The sequence below is a fragment of the Falco rusticolus genome, chromosome 4 (genome assembly GCF_015220075.1).
Source record: "Falco rusticolus isolate bFalRus1 chromosome 4, bFalRus1.pri, whole genome shotgun sequence".
Classification (NCBI taxonomy): domain Eukaryota; kingdom Metazoa; phylum Chordata; class Aves; order Falconiformes; family Falconidae; genus Falco; species Falco rusticolus.
Window position 1 is genome coordinate 33,156,988 of NC_051190.1, and position 17,706 is coordinate 33,174,693.

General features: G+C 41.9%; 1 protein-coding gene across 8 annotated transcripts in view; it reads right to left on the reverse strand.

The window, feature by feature from the left end:
• Positions 1 to 17,321, reverse strand: part of OTOA (otoancorin) — a 40,864-nt gene extending 23,543 nt beyond the window's left edge. Inside the window, exons 1-15 of one of the 8 annotated variants that reach the window (XM_037383788.1) lie at positions 17,219 to 17,321; positions 14,198 to 14,278; positions 13,822 to 13,850; positions 13,701 to 13,731; positions 13,580 to 13,607; positions 12,563 to 12,650; positions 10,944 to 11,075; positions 9,304 to 9,539; positions 8,987 to 9,090; positions 5,384 to 5,490; positions 4,777 to 4,916; positions 2,160 to 2,283; positions 1,561 to 1,776; positions 975 to 1,142; positions 519 to 659 (exon numbers count right to left, since the gene is read on the reverse strand). In XM_037383788.1, the coding sequence (XP_037239685.1) occupies positions 519 to 659; positions 975 to 1,142; positions 1,561 to 1,776; positions 2,160 to 2,283; positions 4,777 to 4,916; positions 5,384 to 5,490; positions 8,987 to 9,090; positions 9,304 to 9,539; positions 10,944 to 11,075; positions 12,563 to 12,650; positions 13,580 to 13,607; positions 13,701 to 13,731; positions 13,822 to 13,850; positions 14,198 to 14,276 (1,623 nt within the window). In that variant the 5' untranslated portion in view covers positions 14,277 to 14,278; positions 17,219 to 17,321. Of the gene's footprint in view, positions 1 to 518; positions 660 to 974; positions 1,143 to 1,560; positions 1,777 to 2,159; positions 2,284 to 4,776; positions 4,917 to 5,383; positions 5,491 to 8,986; positions 9,091 to 9,303; positions 9,540 to 10,943; positions 11,076 to 12,562; positions 12,651 to 13,579; positions 13,608 to 13,700; positions 13,732 to 13,821; positions 13,851 to 14,197; positions 14,282 to 16,863; positions 16,983 to 17,218 lie in introns of those variants that run through there. The other 7 variants (XM_037383785.1, XM_037383787.1, XM_037383793.1 and 4 more) reach the window with 7 other exon arrangements.
• Between the last annotated feature and the right edge of the window lie 385 nt (positions 17,322 to 17,706).

Genomic DNA, 17,706 nt, shown 5'->3' on the forward strand with positions numbered 1-17,706 from the left:
ATAACTACTGCAAGGTTTTTGTACACTTAACTCTTACGCACTCTAAAGCCAGCTTGGCCAACCAAAAGGTTTGGCATCCAGTGCTGAATTCCTTCTTCACAAGACAAGACATCACTGTCTGGCATTATGGGATGATGTTAAAGATGTCCACGGCACACAACCACTGAATTCGATTTAGGTTTGAAGGGACCTCTGGATATCACTTGGTCCTCTTTCATCTCTGAACAGTCAAAGGGCCGATTGTACATGTAAATGTCTACTATACGGTACTGGAAAGCAAGAATGTATGTGGCAGAATTTTGAAGACTTTTAAACAGCATATTAATGCTCCCCTTTCTGCAGCATTGTTTCATAATGCTGCCTAGGCTCTAAATGTCCTCCTGTTGTTTATGTCAAGACACATTTTGGGGCAGTTCCTTCCTTTCACCTATGCTCCTTGAACATATATGTATTACACTTTTCTGATTCTTCCATCATACTAAATTGCAGTGGAATGGGAACTGTATAGCAATTTTTACCTGGCTTCTTCTGAGTTCTTTTTCTTTCATCATTGAAGAATTATATTCAGTCTGCTTCCATAACCCAGAAAGAGATATTTCTTTAAAGAAAGCTCCTTGTATGTCTTTGACTGATGAAGAAAAATCTCCAGATGCAGCTATCTAAAGAGAGGAACAGATAAACACATGGCATTTCAGAACTGATGCTTAGATTTACAGGATTTGCCCTTCTTTCTACTCTGTGTAATATTTTTCTTAAGAGGATAAAGGAAAAACATGTCAGTATTAAAACTGCCATGGAACTAAGCAAGAGAGAGCCTTCAAAATATACTCGGTGTTCAGAAAATAACATTAGAAATATGGACCATCGAGCCAAACCACACGTCTCAGTGACAATATTTTAAATCGTGCTGTGCATATCTGGTTGTTGTGCCCTTGTACAGAAAGAACCTGCTACACCCTCGAGTTCATGATCACCTTCCTGAGGATCCCTTGCTGTTGCGCAGGCGACAAGTCGGATAAGTACTGGGATGTTGTGCCTCGAATAATCTGAGAAAGCTCCTTCGGGTTCATGCTGTAGAATGACTGGGTGCTAATACCAGTTACCAACGCGCCCATTTGACTAACATTATAAAATGATAAGACCTGCAGAGATAACAGCACAAAAAGAAAGTTTTCTGGCTTGTGAACAGTAGACTCATTCAAAAGCAAAAGTTAACAAATAAATCAACACTATTATTTTGAAACTTCAGAGAGGACCCTGATTCCTTCCATTACAATATATTTGAATCTGGGATCTCTGATCATGCAAATTCTGCTTAGGGCAGTGACACAGAAAAAATAATATATACAACTGCCAAATACAAATAGACATTCTCTCTGTTACTTGAGGATTACTTTGGGAGGTACAGTCTTGGATGGTTTTATTTGATTCAAACAAAATTTTCAGACCACTAAGTACTAAAAAGAAATCTTGTACTAAACTTTTCAAAATCTATGGTTATCGTTAAAAAAAAAAATCACTTTTAAAAAGAGAAGGTAGGAAAGCTGTTATCAGAGATACCTTTTCATAAGAGAGGTATTTACTGGATAAAATCATAACTTGGCTTTTTGCCCACCCAGAGACTTGGTTTAATGTTGCAATAGCATTATGCACCGCTTTAGGTGACAAAGATTCCAGCTGACTTGAAGTTAGTCCAACCACAGCATCTGACAGAGATCCAACGATATCATTCAATGTCTGGTTTTGCATGGCAGTGTTCAGTAGCTGAGATTTGAGCTAAAGCAAACAAAAAAAGCAGATGGGGGAAAAAAATATCTGCCAAGAACTAATTTCCATTAGCACCCAAAACTTTAGCTGAAGTTTCTGGAATAGACATTGGCAACCATTTAGTGACCACACACTTCATAAAAATTCAGAAATAGAACCGCAGTTGTGAAAGGAGTATGGGACAGGAGGAAACAGAACAAGAAAAGAATGAGCACTGTAAAAGAAAAAAAACAAAATTGGCTTTTATTCTTTGCATGATATGCTCGAGAACTATTTTCACTTATTTCTTAATCCCAGTCATTTTTCACTCTTTTCTTTCCATATTCAAGAAGAGTCCCTCCTCCCCTGTTTTTAGGATTAAGTTAGGCAAGAAGAGAAAATACTGTACTTACCTTCTGAACCTCAGCCTGGAAACCTCTCAAGTGATTGCACTTAATCATTTGATGAAGTAAAGCCCGGGCCACAGCTGCATCCATCTGTTCCATGTCATCATAAAAGCAAACCAATAAACCCAGCCTATACAGAAGAAATACATTAGCTAACTTCTGGCATAAAAGGTGTCACTCTGAGGAAACAGAAATACAGCATGGTATACCCTACTTGTGCTCAAAACTTGAGTAATTTGTCATTAGTGCCTTAAACTGCAATCTTTACAACTCCACACAGCCTGAAACCGGGGTATGAGACACACGCACTGTTCTCTGTATTCAGCTGAACCTGACCCAGATTGCTTGTGCTGTCAAAAATTTAACTTTCCAGGTTCCATCTGCCCATGGCTGGATTTTCCCAGCTAATGACTTCACTCCCCTTGACAGAATTCGCAGTATAATCTCTGCTTTGAAAAGGGTGGAGAGTTATTAATAGGTTTCTAGAGTGGCTTGCGGAGTTCTTTTCTGGATTGACTGGATGTTTTGAACTCTCAATCCCACTTGGGTTTCACATGCAACGTAACTCATTCATGCGTCAGAGCAGCAGCTAGAGCCTGACACAGCCTCTTTATTGTTTCAGGTTTAAACAAAGCCTGCTGTATTTCACATCAAACATATGACTGGCGAATGGCTGGAGACCTGTCCTGTTCAACACCGGTTAGGAGAAAATGCGTTGAGGTTCACTAGCTCAGCTGTGCCAGCACCGCAGTTTGCAAGGCAGTGTCGTGAACCAGATGTGGAGCTGATTTGTCTTCACAGTACCTGTGCCGTATTATTTAAGACAGCTTTTCCATTAACCTCTGTAAAGCACAACCACAACCATAGCTGGTGGGGAGAAGCAGTCATACCACCAAGGGTAAGCGCCTGCTGTAAGTGCCCTTCTGACTTAACCCCTGCACATATTTACTGTCATTACCTGCAGCCCTGCAAAGAAAGAGGTCTGAACTGTGTATCACTCCCTCTGGACTTTAAACTTTATAGTGACGGTGATTTAATTTGTTTGTATGAAGCCTGAATCAATCCCCTGTCCCTGTGAACTCTCAGCCTTTGTTTTCATAATTTACACAGAACAAGAACCTACAAAGATGTGGCCAAAGCCCAGCTTTCCTGCTACACTCTGTTTTTTAGCAATTCAACGATGCAGGCGTAGGCAGAGTCCAGGCAATAATGTCTGGATGTGATTTAAATCAACAGTGGACAACACTGCAGCACTATCACAAACAGTAAAATTCTGCAGCGCAGAAAGGCTTAGCTGTTAGTTCCTCTAGTCCCTCAACAACAACCTGCTTAGCAGTATCACAAAATACTGCTTCAGCAGCCCATCTGAATTCATGGACATCATCAAACTAACATACAAATCAAAGAACATCTATAACAGCATTTTTATAACAAATAATTACTCTCTGATGCATTATTGCATAGCCACCAAGGGCTCTTCATCTCCTTTGGGATTAACACCAATGAATAATACTACTCCTTAAAAGTAAAAGTGCATTTAAATCATCAGTATGGTTAAAATGAGTAATATAAAATAAGTGTGTTGTAAAAATGGAATATATTAAGGATTATGGAGCATGGCATTTCTCTCATCTGTGAGAATGTGACACCTCTCTGGAGTGGTAAAATCATTTTTAAGATTTCTGACATCGAAATTTGGAGTGCGGGCATAATTCTTCTCCCACTTACACCTCCAACAATCAGCAATACTTCACGAAAGTCAGTGAGTTACATTGCAATAATGACAGGAGCTCTGAAGCCATAAAGCATATTCTCCATTAGTTTAAAACTCCAAGGTATCCCCCAAGGAGACTACAAATAACTTCAGACAGTGGTGTCTTGGGACTAAATACATCCATTGACACAACAGTGTAAATGTAAACGTGGAGTACAGCACTCTTGCAGATAGCTCATGTTCACTGTATATTTATGAGTAAGAGCAGTTTATTTTCGTTTATTATTGTTAAAGTAAGTTCAGTGCTGATTTGACAGCCCTGAAGATGCAGTTTTCTGCTTATATGCTAACAGTCTCAAGTGTTTAAGCATGGCTTGTCTCTGCCCTGCAGGACAAAGAGGACAGCAGGATGAGCTTTGTGACCTCTCTGGTGACACCCACATCAACGAAAAACCACTTGCACACCTGGCTGGCATGAGTTACAATTTCCTCCTTCAAACCTAACTAACATGATTTCCACAAAACACCTATCTTCTGTGATTCAAACAGCCAAGGCAACTCATGTCTCTGTTTTATTGCGGCACTGTGCAATGTGATGGAGCTTCGACTGGGTCCCCCAGATACTGCTATAGTTCTCCTACTAATACTACAGCCAACTCCTCACTGCGCAGCAGGAGACAAAGCATTAGCTAATCAGGCACACCTCCAAAAATTCATAAAGTAGCAGTTCTTCACTGTTGCTAAACAGGGTTGGATTTCAGCCTAGATTTTTCTGCTGGAAGGGAAAAGTTATGCCACACCAACACTTCCATCAGCTACTTATTGCTCCTCTCTTTCCTCCTTCCTTGTTCATCCTCTCCACACACAGCCATAAAAGCAAAAGAAAAGCAGTAGATCTAACATACTTGCCTGTAGATAGTTGAAGTGTTTCTCATATCAAATCCTGATGAGTTTATTCTTTCCAGGAAAGCTTGTGCAAGCTCTGGTGTGATGTCATACACTGTGTCCAACTGTTTTGTGGCATTGTCATAGCTAATGAATAGTCTTATCTGACCAGTGCAAACAAAATCATGTGTCAGGATTATGACACAATTGCATTCAATAAAATATATTTGATGCTCTATAATAACTTATTCCATTCATGTTATAGAGAAAGGTAGAAGATAGATTTGGATAATACAGAATTTTTGAAGGCAAAGCTGAGTGAGCAATTCTCTGCCAAACTGTCAAATAATTTGAGGTTCTTCTGTCATTGGTCCCTATCTTTCAGTACAAGTCACAGAATTCTGATACAGATAAATAATTACATATTAATGATAGGCACTTTCAAATTCCAAAAAGAGAAGAATATTTGGTTGACAATGGATTTGGATTCACATCATATTTAAGTAATTAAAATATATAAACCTATTTTTCATGTTTGAGTTTGCATTTGTGTTCACATTGTTAGTAGCTGACATCACTTGACAATGATATATCCAACCGCAGTTACCTGAAGAACAATGAAATTACTTACTTCATCGAGACTAATTTTCAGAATATCTTCTAACGGGAGATGGACCATATATCTTCCCAAAATCCATAAGTTTTCTGCACTGACCCAAGAAGTTGATTCATTGAACTCTGTTTTGTACAAATAAATAATCACTACAATGTTAAGAAAGCTGTTATTTTTCAAATACATTGTACCCAGTAACCTGTTATTGGTAAATAATTTTACAAAAATCTGCAAATCAGAAAAATCCTTAGCAGAGAGAGTCAGGTTCCCTCCATCAGCTGGATTTTAGTACTACATTTTTATGAGCCCATATATTTTTTGATGAAAATGAAAGTGTTTCAAATGTCTGAAGTTTTCTCATATGAAAATTATTAATGTTTTATGATGTCAAAATATAAAATGGATGGGACAGGAAAAATGAAACCAATAGTATTAAATATGGAGCAGCATTTTTAAAATTCAGTTCTCCTAATCAAATGTATTATTTAAGAACATCAGGAAGTCATGATACTTTGTAACATTTTATATATCTTATATATTATAATTAATGATACCACTTATTTCAGCAATATGCAATAGCAATAATGGAGAAAATGAAAAATCATTTACGTACCTATATAAAAATAGGTTGGCAAAATACAAAGTACTGTGTAACAGTTAAAAAACGTCATTCGTTTAGTAACATTCTCCCAAGGACTGAAAATTAAATCAAGATCCAAATATCCCTGACAAGAAAATATTTATTGACTAGACAGGTACTTGGAGCCACAAAATAAGTATTTTCTCCAAGGTGTCATAATTTGGATGGCTCAGCATGTGATACCTCTGAACACATTCCTCAGCAGCGCTGATAATAACAACTCTGTTAGAATAAAATCATCTGTGCACTTTGAAGAGTTTTCAGTATCCAAAAAGCCCCAGCCTATAAATATCAGAAGCAGAAGAATCCCATTTAGTAAGTGATTTTTTGCAAACACAGATCTAAGCTCCTTAGCTGAGACGATGATGCTCCCAGCAGAACTGTCAGGCCTTTTTTTTTTTAAGTGATATTACCTCAGGAATATTAAGAGAGTTGAAAGATAGGACAGCAAAATTAAACAAAAGAACTAGCACAATTTAAGGATGCTGACTGTGGCCTTCAGTGAAACAGACTGGCAATTACTAAGCATGGTAGATGTGATCCCCAAAACCTGTTTTGTTATTTTTAAATAAGGTACAAAATTTGGAAGTTCCAGCCTCTTGTTTTTGTAAGGGCTACAAGCATGCTTCATCCCTCAGCACCTCAGGGCTGTTAATACATGGAACGCACTAACTGGCTGAGCGACAAAGACATTTCTTAAAAGGTTTGACTCTAAGACATAAGAAGCCAGATGACACAGGCTCTGGAAGGGACCTCTGGGGATCATCCAGCCCAGCCCCCGCCACAGCAGGGTCGCCTGGGGCAGGTCACACAGAGCCACATCCAGGCGGGTTCTGAACGTCTCCAGAGGAGGAGACAGCGCAGCCTCTGCGGGCAGCCTGTGCCCGTGCTCCGGCACCCTCCAGGGAAAGGAGTTCTGCCTCGTGTTCAGGTGGAGCTTCCAGTGCCGCACCTTGTGCCCGTTGCCCCTGTCCTGCCGCTGGGCACCACTGAAAAGAGCCCGGCCCTGTCCTCTTAGCACCTGCCCTTAAGGTGTTTATATGCATTGATAAGATCCTGTCTTAGTCTTCCCCAGGCTGAACAGGCCCAGCTCTCTCAGCCTCCCCTCACAGGGGAGATGCTCCGGGCCCCCCATCACCTCCGCAGCCCCCGCTGGCCCCTCTCCAGCGGCTCCCTGTCTCTCCTGACCTGGGGAGCCCAGCACCGGACACCGCACTCCAGACGCGGCCTCACCAGGGCAGAGCAGAGGGGGGGGATCCCCTCCCCCGTCCTGCTGGCCACGCTCCTCCTCGTGCACCCCGGGACACCACTGGCCTTCTGGGCCACACGGGCATGCTGCTGGCCCATGGGCAACGTGCTGCCCACCAGCACTGCCAGGCCCTTCTCCGCAGAGCTGCCCCCAGCAGCTCAGCCCCAGCCTGCGCTGGCTGGTGTGTGGGATGGTTCCTCCCCAGGTGCAGGACCCAGCACTGGCCATGTCATCACTTGCTCACCCAGCAGCGGCGGGGGCTGCCCGACACACTGGGGCAATGCTGGAGAAGCCCCCTCTGCCTTCCTGCAGGCACAACAGAGGCACAGCAATGAGCTCTCTGTCACCAAAACCATCAAAAAACGCTTGGAAGGTGGCCCCATCAACACCACAAATATGAAGCTTCTTTCAAGTTTCTTTTCTGCTGAGCTTCAATGAGGAAGGTGCTGCTTCTGCAGATCACTGATCCCTTTTCCCAGGTGGTCCCAGTGCTAGCCACATAGGAAGTGAATAAATCAGACTATTGCAGGACTCTTCTGTTGTCCCGCACTCCATGCTGTGACACATGGTGTGCAGATACACCTGAGTGAGCTTTAGATTGTTTTAGACAACAGCCTGGATGGTGGTAGCAGTCCAGCTGTACCTGCTCAGGGCTGATGGCTCCTGCAGCTCATACTACCAGAACTAGCCGGCCATCAGTCCGCACCCAGTGAATCACCTTATCTACGCTGCTTTGCATTTGAAGCAGCAACCAGGAGGTACCAGAGGTACGGCAATACTCAGTCCCTTCTGAGCTGGGTGACCATTTACAGGCTGAGGGTTCACTAATGCTTCAGACGTAACTCAGCATGTCTGATGCTGTGGGACTTTCCCAGGGCTGCTGAGTATCATCAGGCAAGTTCTGCATCTTTGCTTCCCCGGTAATGCACTGGCAGGGATGCCACCTCCTAGCAGTGTCATGAACTTCTTCTCTCAACTTCATAGGTTAGTCTGATGTTTTGAAATGGCATAAGTCCCAGGAACCAAATTTAGCTCCTCTGAAGCAAAGTGGGCATTCTGCCTTTGATGTGAAGGGAAAAAGGAAGAACATACACATCTAAAAGTGTAAAATGCTCCCATGACAGCACTGCTGGGATGTGTCAGTGCTGCTGCCACTTTACAGCCCCCTTGTGGAGCCTGTCCTGCACTGTCCCAGCTGTGGCACATCTGGTTAAGGCACATTAACAAGGCAAACAGATGTGGCAAAATGCATAAAATCAGAATTAATTACCTTTGGTTTTATCTCATCCCTTTTCTGAATTATATAGTGCCACGTGCAGTAGAACTTCAACGTCTGCATTTCTTTTTTATTTTTAAACAGTGCATTGGATAATGTGTTCTGAGACAGATCTGTTTTTCTAGACTGAATAGGAGTTTAGAAGTGAACAACATGCCTGTGCAGAGTACCTGACAATTGTATCCTATTTAAATCTTAGAAAAAGGACTTCAGTGCAAAGATTTCACATAGAGCTCTGTGCAGAAGAGATGAAGGGCAAGCATCTTTTCAGAACTATTTGCTGTGAATAACAAAAATATTATGTTTACTGTATTCTGGAGCAAAGCTATTCAAGACAGCTCCTCTTAAACAGACCTGTGTTGAATTTGGGAAACAATTCAATACAATGGGTAGGTCTTTTGCTGACTGTTTTTCTCTTATGATAAGCAAGAAGAAAATACTTTGTACATAACATACCACTCCTGTTATAGGATTTTTGTAGCATCTGCTTCATCCAGCCATACAGAGCTTTCTGTGTATTTGCTGAGGTTTTGTCATAGAGGTCCTTGAATACTGTTGATCTAAGTGATACAAGGGAATTTTAGTTCACTAATGAGTTAACTATTTTTTTTTAAATTACACACATGGACAAATGTTTTTAGAAAGAGCAACACAGAAGCCGAAAGCTCTATCTGGAAAAGAGACTGAGACCATATAGTAACCTCTTTTTAAAGGTATATATAGTCAGAAAATACTACATAGTATTAATTGCATCTGGAAAATAAATGGCTTACAAGTTTCTGAAAGCATCCTCCAGCAGAACGTTTGGGAGGTTCCCAATGACATCAGGTTGGAGATAGTTCACTGCTGACAGACGCAAAACCTGGCTTAGGATATCCACACAGTCCAAAGCACTCAGAGCCAGAAAGCATTTATCCAGTGTTATAAGGAACAAGGTCCTGTTTACTCCTGGGCTTTGAAAAATTCTCTCTCTAGTCTTGCCCCAATCAAGAATAACATTTCCCATTTCCTGCAAGCAAAAAAGCATTAAAAGAATGTCTCTCTGATTAATTCAATACATTGTTCATTTTGAGGCCTGACAGAAAGCACTCTACAAAAGATATGGTGCTGTTCTCATGAAAAATAGCTGCAAAATACTGTCTGGTTGCATTACTTCAGATAATTCCTTTCTGGCACTGGCCAGAGACCAGCTTGAATCTTTTGACAAAATGAAAAACAGAAAAATAATCCAAATGGCTGAAGTTATAGCGTGTGCTCTCATGAAAGCACTAGTTACTTGGAAATTGAAAGTATATCGGAATCAAAAGGTTATTATTTTATACATAATTGAATACATAGACATCTCTAGAATAGACATTTTCCCATGCAGTATTTCTTGCAGCTATTACTACACACATCCCCTCCAGAAGATGGGGTAACGTCAAAGAACCAAGCCCAGGGAACGTCATCCTGGTTAGGGATGGATTATTAGGTTGCTCTGTCTCTCAAATCAACATGTCTAGGACAGCCTGTTCAGAGCTGATAGTCCTGGGCTTGGTGATTTGTTCAGGCAGTATTATCAGTCCTGGAAGAACTGGGTATGCTGTCTGAGAAGACAAAATGTAGTTTGTTGAAAGTGCTTATGCTCTACTGCTCTGTCTTCCAGTGCATGCTGCACACCTATCCCGTGTGCTCGGGCAGCAGGAGCTGCACCACCACTGTCTGAATAGTGGATTACACACCGTTTATTCTGGCCAGTCAATCTCCCTTTTCTCCCAGATTAATCTCCATCCTCTCAGCACTACCCATGCAGGAGGCCCTTTCTTGCGGCAGGGAAGATGCTAAGTGCTCTCCTACACCAGGCTATGATCCTACCCCTGCGGTGGAGGTCCTCTCTGCAGGAGTGATCCTCCTGGCGTGGCACTCACAGACTTTAAGCCAGACTTTTTATGATGGGCCACATAGGGAACACACCACAGTGGCAAGCAAATGACGTTATGCTACCTCTCCTCCAAACTGCCCAACAGTTTGCTTGCACACTTCTGTAACTAATCAAGAAGATAACTAATTTCACCTTCTTTAGTCATCTTGGCTCTCTTTCTAGCCACTGAAGAGAAGCAGATATTCCCCGAGAACAACTGGTCTGACCTACCGTAGAAACTTGCTCAGGAAGGTAGATCATTCTCTGGAGATGCATTTCTCTCCACTGATTACAGAGAAAATCCCAATGACTGACTTGGACTTGGCACCAAACTTTCAGACAGCAAGAATTACGTTAAGTAAATCCAAGCTAACAAGAGGGGCTCCTGGAATCTAATCCAAGCCAGCTAAGGAACCACACGGTGTGCACTGCGAGACCCCCAGTCTGGCCCTCTCTCATTTATCCAAACCACTGACAGCAGCTTGTCTTTCTACCAAGTGCAAAGTGACTTACAAGATGGTCCTTTCTGCTGTTGAAGAGATACTTCATTGCAGTTCGGAACTGCTGCTGATCAAGCTGTTGGAATTCGGATAGTAGTTGCCTAGGCTGGTATAAAAGGTTCTTCAGGTAACTTTTTATGGACATCTGAAGTACAGAAAAATATGCAGAATATACACAAAACTTGTACTATTGTAGTAGGGGCATTTTACTCCCTGAAAACCTCCGCTTAAGGAGAGATAAGTGCTTAGCTCCTGTACTGTCTGTGTTGTCAACAACTAGAATAACTATACTCAACACTAACTGTAAACAAAAATAACCTAAATGTAATTCTGAAACGCAGTGATTTTTAAAGCCTATTCTTGGCTTTGCGAGCGAGCCATTCTCCAGTGAGCCACTTAAGAAAGATGCCTCGGTTTCTCACTTCATAAAGAAGAGTAATAACGCTTTTCAGCTTCACACAGCAGAGCTGTGAAAATGCAACTTTTAAAGAGCTCAAAAAAATCAGGTACCGTGTGCATATTATTACTTAAAAAAGGGAAGGAAATATGCAATTAGATGGGAGGAAAAGTCTGTACCAGGTCGTAAGGCAAAAAATATTCTCTCTCACATCAAACTGCATTACCCGTTAACAATCTCAGGCCTGTTTTGAAAATCTAAGGGGAATTATAACATTGGAACAGAAAGCATTGTAAGGCTCATTAGCACCAGACTGGAGTAAAATCCCTTCTAATTCCTGACAGAATTATTTCAGAATTGGTTTGGAATTTGAATTGAAACTGTTCTTTGTTGGTTTTGCTTAGCTTGCATTGCCACCAGCAAATATTAACATAGTTAGGTCCTTGTTGTCTAGGGCATCCACACCTGCTTACAGCATTAAAGTGTTAATAAATCTAATCAAATGGGAAGAGGCAGCATTAGTCTCACGTAGGTTTGGATTAGCTGTGACAGTGAAACGGAGCTTGGGAAAAGGTTCAAGCGCTGTGGAGCTACATGGCCGTGGGCTTTTGGGAGTGCCTGAGGCTCAGAGATCGCACACTTGACGCTTGCCTTTTTTAATCTTTGTGTGTGTGTGTGCGCACGCGCGTACGAAGGAGGGAGGGGCTCAGGTTTTGATTAGCAGGCTACAGCTCCACTTAAGCCAGCTCATAACTAATCATAACGACCAGGCATAAAGAACAATGACTTTTTCCTATATCACTTCCACATTGATAATTTACAAAAACAGAGTTCAGAGGAGCTTGAAAAGGTGGATGCATTTTGTAGGATGCTCTGGAGCCTCTCATTCCATTAGAAAGAGTGCAAAACTACAGCCACAGTCAAAATCTGGGAGAAACCTGCCATTTTGTGGAGAAACAGCACGGGAATATACTCAATTCAGAAACAATCATTAAGCCTGAAAACTTCTATAGTGTCTGCTTTCCATCAGAGGAAAAGCAAAAAGGTCTGCTTCATTATTATTACTGCCTTGCATACCCCTGCAATCTCAGGGGAAAAAAAGACAATCCTATGCCTATTTCCTACTCATCTGCTACATTGTAGGTCTGTTAGTCATCTCTATCACTGACAACCTAGTTTTGGCAGAGAGGTTGTTTTTCAAATAAATTTTTTAATGCATTTTAAATGGCACAAACCTGTAGGCTGCTAAGAGTAAACATAACTTCCTGGGCATTAAAATATGCCATGACTTTTGAAAGCATATCTGCTGTCCAGACATTAGAACTGTAACAGAAAACAGGACCAATAATGCCAGTAAAATAGTATAACATGTAAAATAGCACATTACAAGACAAAACAAGAATAAGAAGAACAAACACTGCTACTAATACCACAATGACATGAATATTCGGCTTTCTGGCCTAATGAGACTAACAGCTGACCTATTTAATGCAATGAAAACACGTGGTTCAGTGAGGAACGGAATTAATTAGTTATAGATTTTTTTCATCTAGCTCCACAACAACCCACAATAATCTCAATTTTCCAATGTGTTGCCATTAGTACCATCTCCAGGCATGAGACAAGCTGTGCTGTGGCTAGTCCAGTGCGATACATGTGCTTCCTGGTACCCCATTATACCTGTTCTGATCTGCTTGTAGAAGGGAAGTGCGGTGACTAACGTCTGCTGCCTTTCCCTCAGCAGAGCCATTAATTACAGGGTGTCTTCTTTACACAGCCATTGATTTTCTCAAAATATGTAGGAGTGGAATTGCCTTTGAGGCTTATACTGCTCTTTCAAATCCAGACAAAATTAGCAAATAATTCAAAAGTCACCAGGAGCTGGAGGAAGTGGGATGGATGGGGGATGGAGCAGAACTGAAAAAGGGAGATGGGCAGAAAGCTGGAACTGCACCTAATTTCCTTAAGAAGTCATTCTGAAACATATGAACAAAGTTAGTTATCAAAACTTTTGAAAACTGTAGCAGCCATTTATTCTCAGCCTCATTCTATGCATGTTTTTTGCTTCATCGTGAGAAACAGCTTTTTCCTTGTTAAGAGGAAATACTACTCACAGGAGATCTAAATCAAAGTAATCATATGTGCCAATTTCATTCCATCCATAATGTTCCTGTTTCTGTGGAAATGAAACAGATCATATCTAAAGTGCAAGATAATACCAAAAAACCAGGATGGTGAGAGTAACACATTACCTTTGAAAATGAAGTATATCAAGGAGAGCTGCACATGAAAAATGGAACACAAAAAGTTATGGTGAGATATTGAGTTTTAATTCCTTTTAGAAGCACAAGTGGGAACAATTTTGTACATTACCATTCAGATACTTCCCAGTTATTACTTCATCCTAAGGAAAAAATTATAAATATATGTAGCAAAATATTATTTTTAATTATAATACAAAATGCTAGTAAAGAGATCAAATAAAAATACTAACCACAGCTTTGTGTAATAATGGAGGCAAATCTGTAAAAGATTATTCCATTACTGAAAGTTGATTTAATGTTTCACCATTCAACTGTTCTACAAAAATGCTGTATTGTATGCAGTAATCAAAGCTATATATAGACATACAATTTATTTATAAGCATTTAATGCAGTTTTGATTAAACGTATTTACAAAAAAGCAGTGAAAATAAAATGCTGTTAAAAAATAAGCAAGCTTGGTTAAATTCTTTGCTGGCATAGCTCCATGAATTCAAGAAAGCAGAGACTATGGTCCTAGTTACTAAACAGTACTGCGTCTATTTTACTACACATAGCTTTTTCCATCCACACAAAATACATCCCTCATACAGGAGTTCTGGTCTTACCTTCAGAGTTCTGACTGCGTGTAATCTCAGCATGATTCACTGATATCAATAAGAAACATATCTTCAAAAGTCTGGACATTTCTTCTAGTGTTTATTAGAATCAGAAGATATTTGGATTGAAAAGGAAAATTAAAAGAACAAAGTCAAAAGGCAATATTCACCCAAAACTTTCAGAGCCATAAATCAGAGACAGCCTAAGCTACGGAGTACAGATAGAAATCAGAATCATCTAGAAGTGCTTGCTCCCAAATTTTTAACTTAGATCTTTTTCCAGGACAGGAATTTTATGCAAACACAAGTCTGCAAGTGTGCATGTACAGCCAGATTTATTTCCCTTTTACCAAGTAGCTCTTAATTTTCCCCCTAGTAGCATCATTTATTTACTAAGCCACACTCCACCTAAATATGACTTAAATGCAGTTTTGTTAAAGCAAACAAACAAATCCTTTTAAACTCAGATAAAAGAGAAAAGAAATAGAAGGAGTGAAAAAGGAAATAGCAAAGAAGCTCCAAAAAAACCCTAAGCTTTTTCTAGCTCGTTAAGTTTCCTGAACCTGCATTCAAACCGTGGGATGCCCTAGCCCTCCTGCTTGCCCTGTGCCCGTGCAGAGTGCTCCAGGGAGGGTGAAGAAGCACCCCCCTTCCCTGCTGCCATCACTCTGCCGAAAGGGGAAAAATGTCCTTATACCCTCCTGAAGCAGAGAGAAAGCAACACATTTGAGAAACCAGGTTCAAGACCATGCCACTTCATTTAGACAAATCAAAGCTCTGGTCTGTACTCATGAGAAGCGTACCATCAATTTTTCCCCATCAGCTAGGACACAGTTTCTATGGAAATATGTGTTTTAGTAGGTCTTGCTATCCCTGTGCTATGAGGCATAAAGATCACGGAAAGATAAAATAGCTGGAAGGGCAGTAATAGGATACCCAGAGCTTTTCACCAGGGCACCACAGATTCTCATCAGAAAAGATCTGACAGTCTCACAGTTGTCCTATATGAAATGAATGTGTTGCTTTCTATCTAGCTCCTGAAGGACAAGGATAACATTGCCATAAGGCAATGGGATGGAAAGGAAGCTGAGACCGAGGTGGTCTCGCTCACACACGTGTTCCTGCAGCTATGTCCCCTCCGCAGCACTGAGGACCATGAGCTGCTTTAATCCACGTTGCAGCAAGTTTACTGCAGAGGGGATTTTCTGCCTCTGCACCCTCGGCCTGGCACTCTGCCCAGCCATGAGAGTTACCATCCCCACAGGTAAAACAATTAATTAATCTGAGATATTAGATGATACCCTGCTCTACAGATTGCAGCTTCTTACACTAGGATTAGTCTCTGATTTTAGAGCCCTGTTGGCCAACTATGCTCTGACACTGAGATGACTTTGTTAGGTTTTCTCTCCCTTTCCTTCATTTCAAGGGTTTATCTGCAACACAATTTCTGCATTTCTTTTTGTTGCTGAATTTGGACTCATTCTCTCCTTTTTTTTTTTTTTTTAAAAAAAAAAGTTCTTTGCTGTGGCTTGAGTTACAGATCTGAACATTTGATAAATACAAACACCTTTTCAGACTGCTTAATCTCACGTATCAGCAAGGTACTCTTTTATGAAAACGTCTTTCAACAGCCTCTAGCAACACTTCAGTATCACAAATACTTAACTCCAGTCTTGTAACAGGAGTGACTCAAACTGACAGACGATGAAAAATTTAAACATTAGACTTTAAGAAGCTATTGCCTCTGTCCTGTTCTTGCACACACTGAAACCTTTTTCAGCTATTCTTTTGGGAGCACTACAGTACATGTCTCTCACTCAGACGTATCTGGTTTCCTAGACAATGAAGTTTCTTGTGTTTGTTTCTGCCTTTGCCCTATTAATTTTGCAGTAAGGTTTGATTACTTTGCATAGTTTAAATCATGCTACCAAAGTCAATCCTGATTTGTTTATTCCAGCTCATTCACTTTGATTAGGGAGTGGGTTTTGATTACAGCATGCTAAATTCTTATGTAATAAGATTAAATGCTAAGGAAAGTGCTTTTTCATCCTGACTAACTCCAATAGAAAATTACCAGGTGCAGAAAAAATCTGCTGTGAAATCAACCTGCTTGATAAAACAACCTGTAGGATGAAATAGTTCCTTTTGCCAGTGAAATCAGTCTGTTTGCAGAAGTTCACTGCAGCTTTTAGATAATCCCAAATCACTGTGTGGGGATCTGTTGCAGATCCCATCCAGCATCTGCCCAGATTGTTTCTTGCACCATGGCAGCATATGCTGCAATCGGATCTCTGAGATGTCACCCTGCTACGAACTTTCGAGTTATGAGGAGCTCCCAGATTACCTTCTCTTGCTCCCTAAACAGCCGCTCTTCCATGTAAAGAAATCCTGGACTTTTTATCACTCACTCCGATGCAGTTGCTGCCTTATCTGAAGCTTGATAACCAGAAAGCTAACCTCATAATCAGAAGCCTTGCTGATAAGCCCTTGCACAGCCAATGCCCATCCTCCCCCTTCCAGCCAGCCTCCCAGCACCTCTGAAAAAAAGCAATATATATAGTGAAGGACCCCTCGAGGGGGTCAGGCTGGAAAGGGAGAGGAAAGCAAGGGGATGGCAGAAGAGAAGAAAGAGATGGTGGGTTCTTGGGAAGACCCAGGACCCCACAGCACGTTACCTGCCTCTGCTGCGTGCTGCCTTCCCGCACAGGCAGTGCAACAGCTGGGCGGCTCCAGCCAGGGACCCCAGCGCAGGGGGCAGGGACTGGGACCAGCACCGCCTCGCAGCGCAGGTGCCTGCCCAGCAGCACCGGCCTTCAGCCAGAGGGAGGGGAGACGTCTCCTCTGCTGGGGGGCTCAGAGGGTGGGGGACTGCAAGGATGCATCCCCTCCCGAGGTGGTGAGAGCTCAACGAGTTGTGTGAGGAGAACACGGGGCCAGGCTGGTGGTACCCAGCACCCTGCTCCCACCTCCCCACCCTGAGCACAGGCAGGTGGCCCTGGGCTCCTCGGAGCAGAAATGAACGGACTGTACCTGGGACCACCCAGCAAAAGGGGGCTGTGGTTTCTGTGAGATGAAGTTGTTCCACCTTTGTGCTGAAAGTTTCCGATTAGATCATGCCCTTGCACAGCCTTTTTCTCCTGCGATGCAATACATCCAGTGCCACACCTCGACAGAACAGACAGTTTAGTTACTCTCCAGGGCAAAGCACTGCACGTTAGTGAGACCACAAAGTGTGCCTTAGGACAGGGACAGCACAGGGACAAGGCAGGGTCCCCAGGCCTGCGACAAACAAACTTGGACATTTGACCTCCAGCAAACACTTGCCCCCTTGGAGGACATCTTAAGGTGTTTCAGGCAATTTAGTCAACTACCAGGCTCAAGATTTGCACCGGCTGTACAAGCAGACACTAACTGCACGCAACTGCACTCTCAAGGTCTGGAGAAGATGAAATCCTTTCCCTGATGCAATGAGCCATGCTGCACCCCTTCCTTCGCAAGGAGCTCCAATTTTGTAAGTA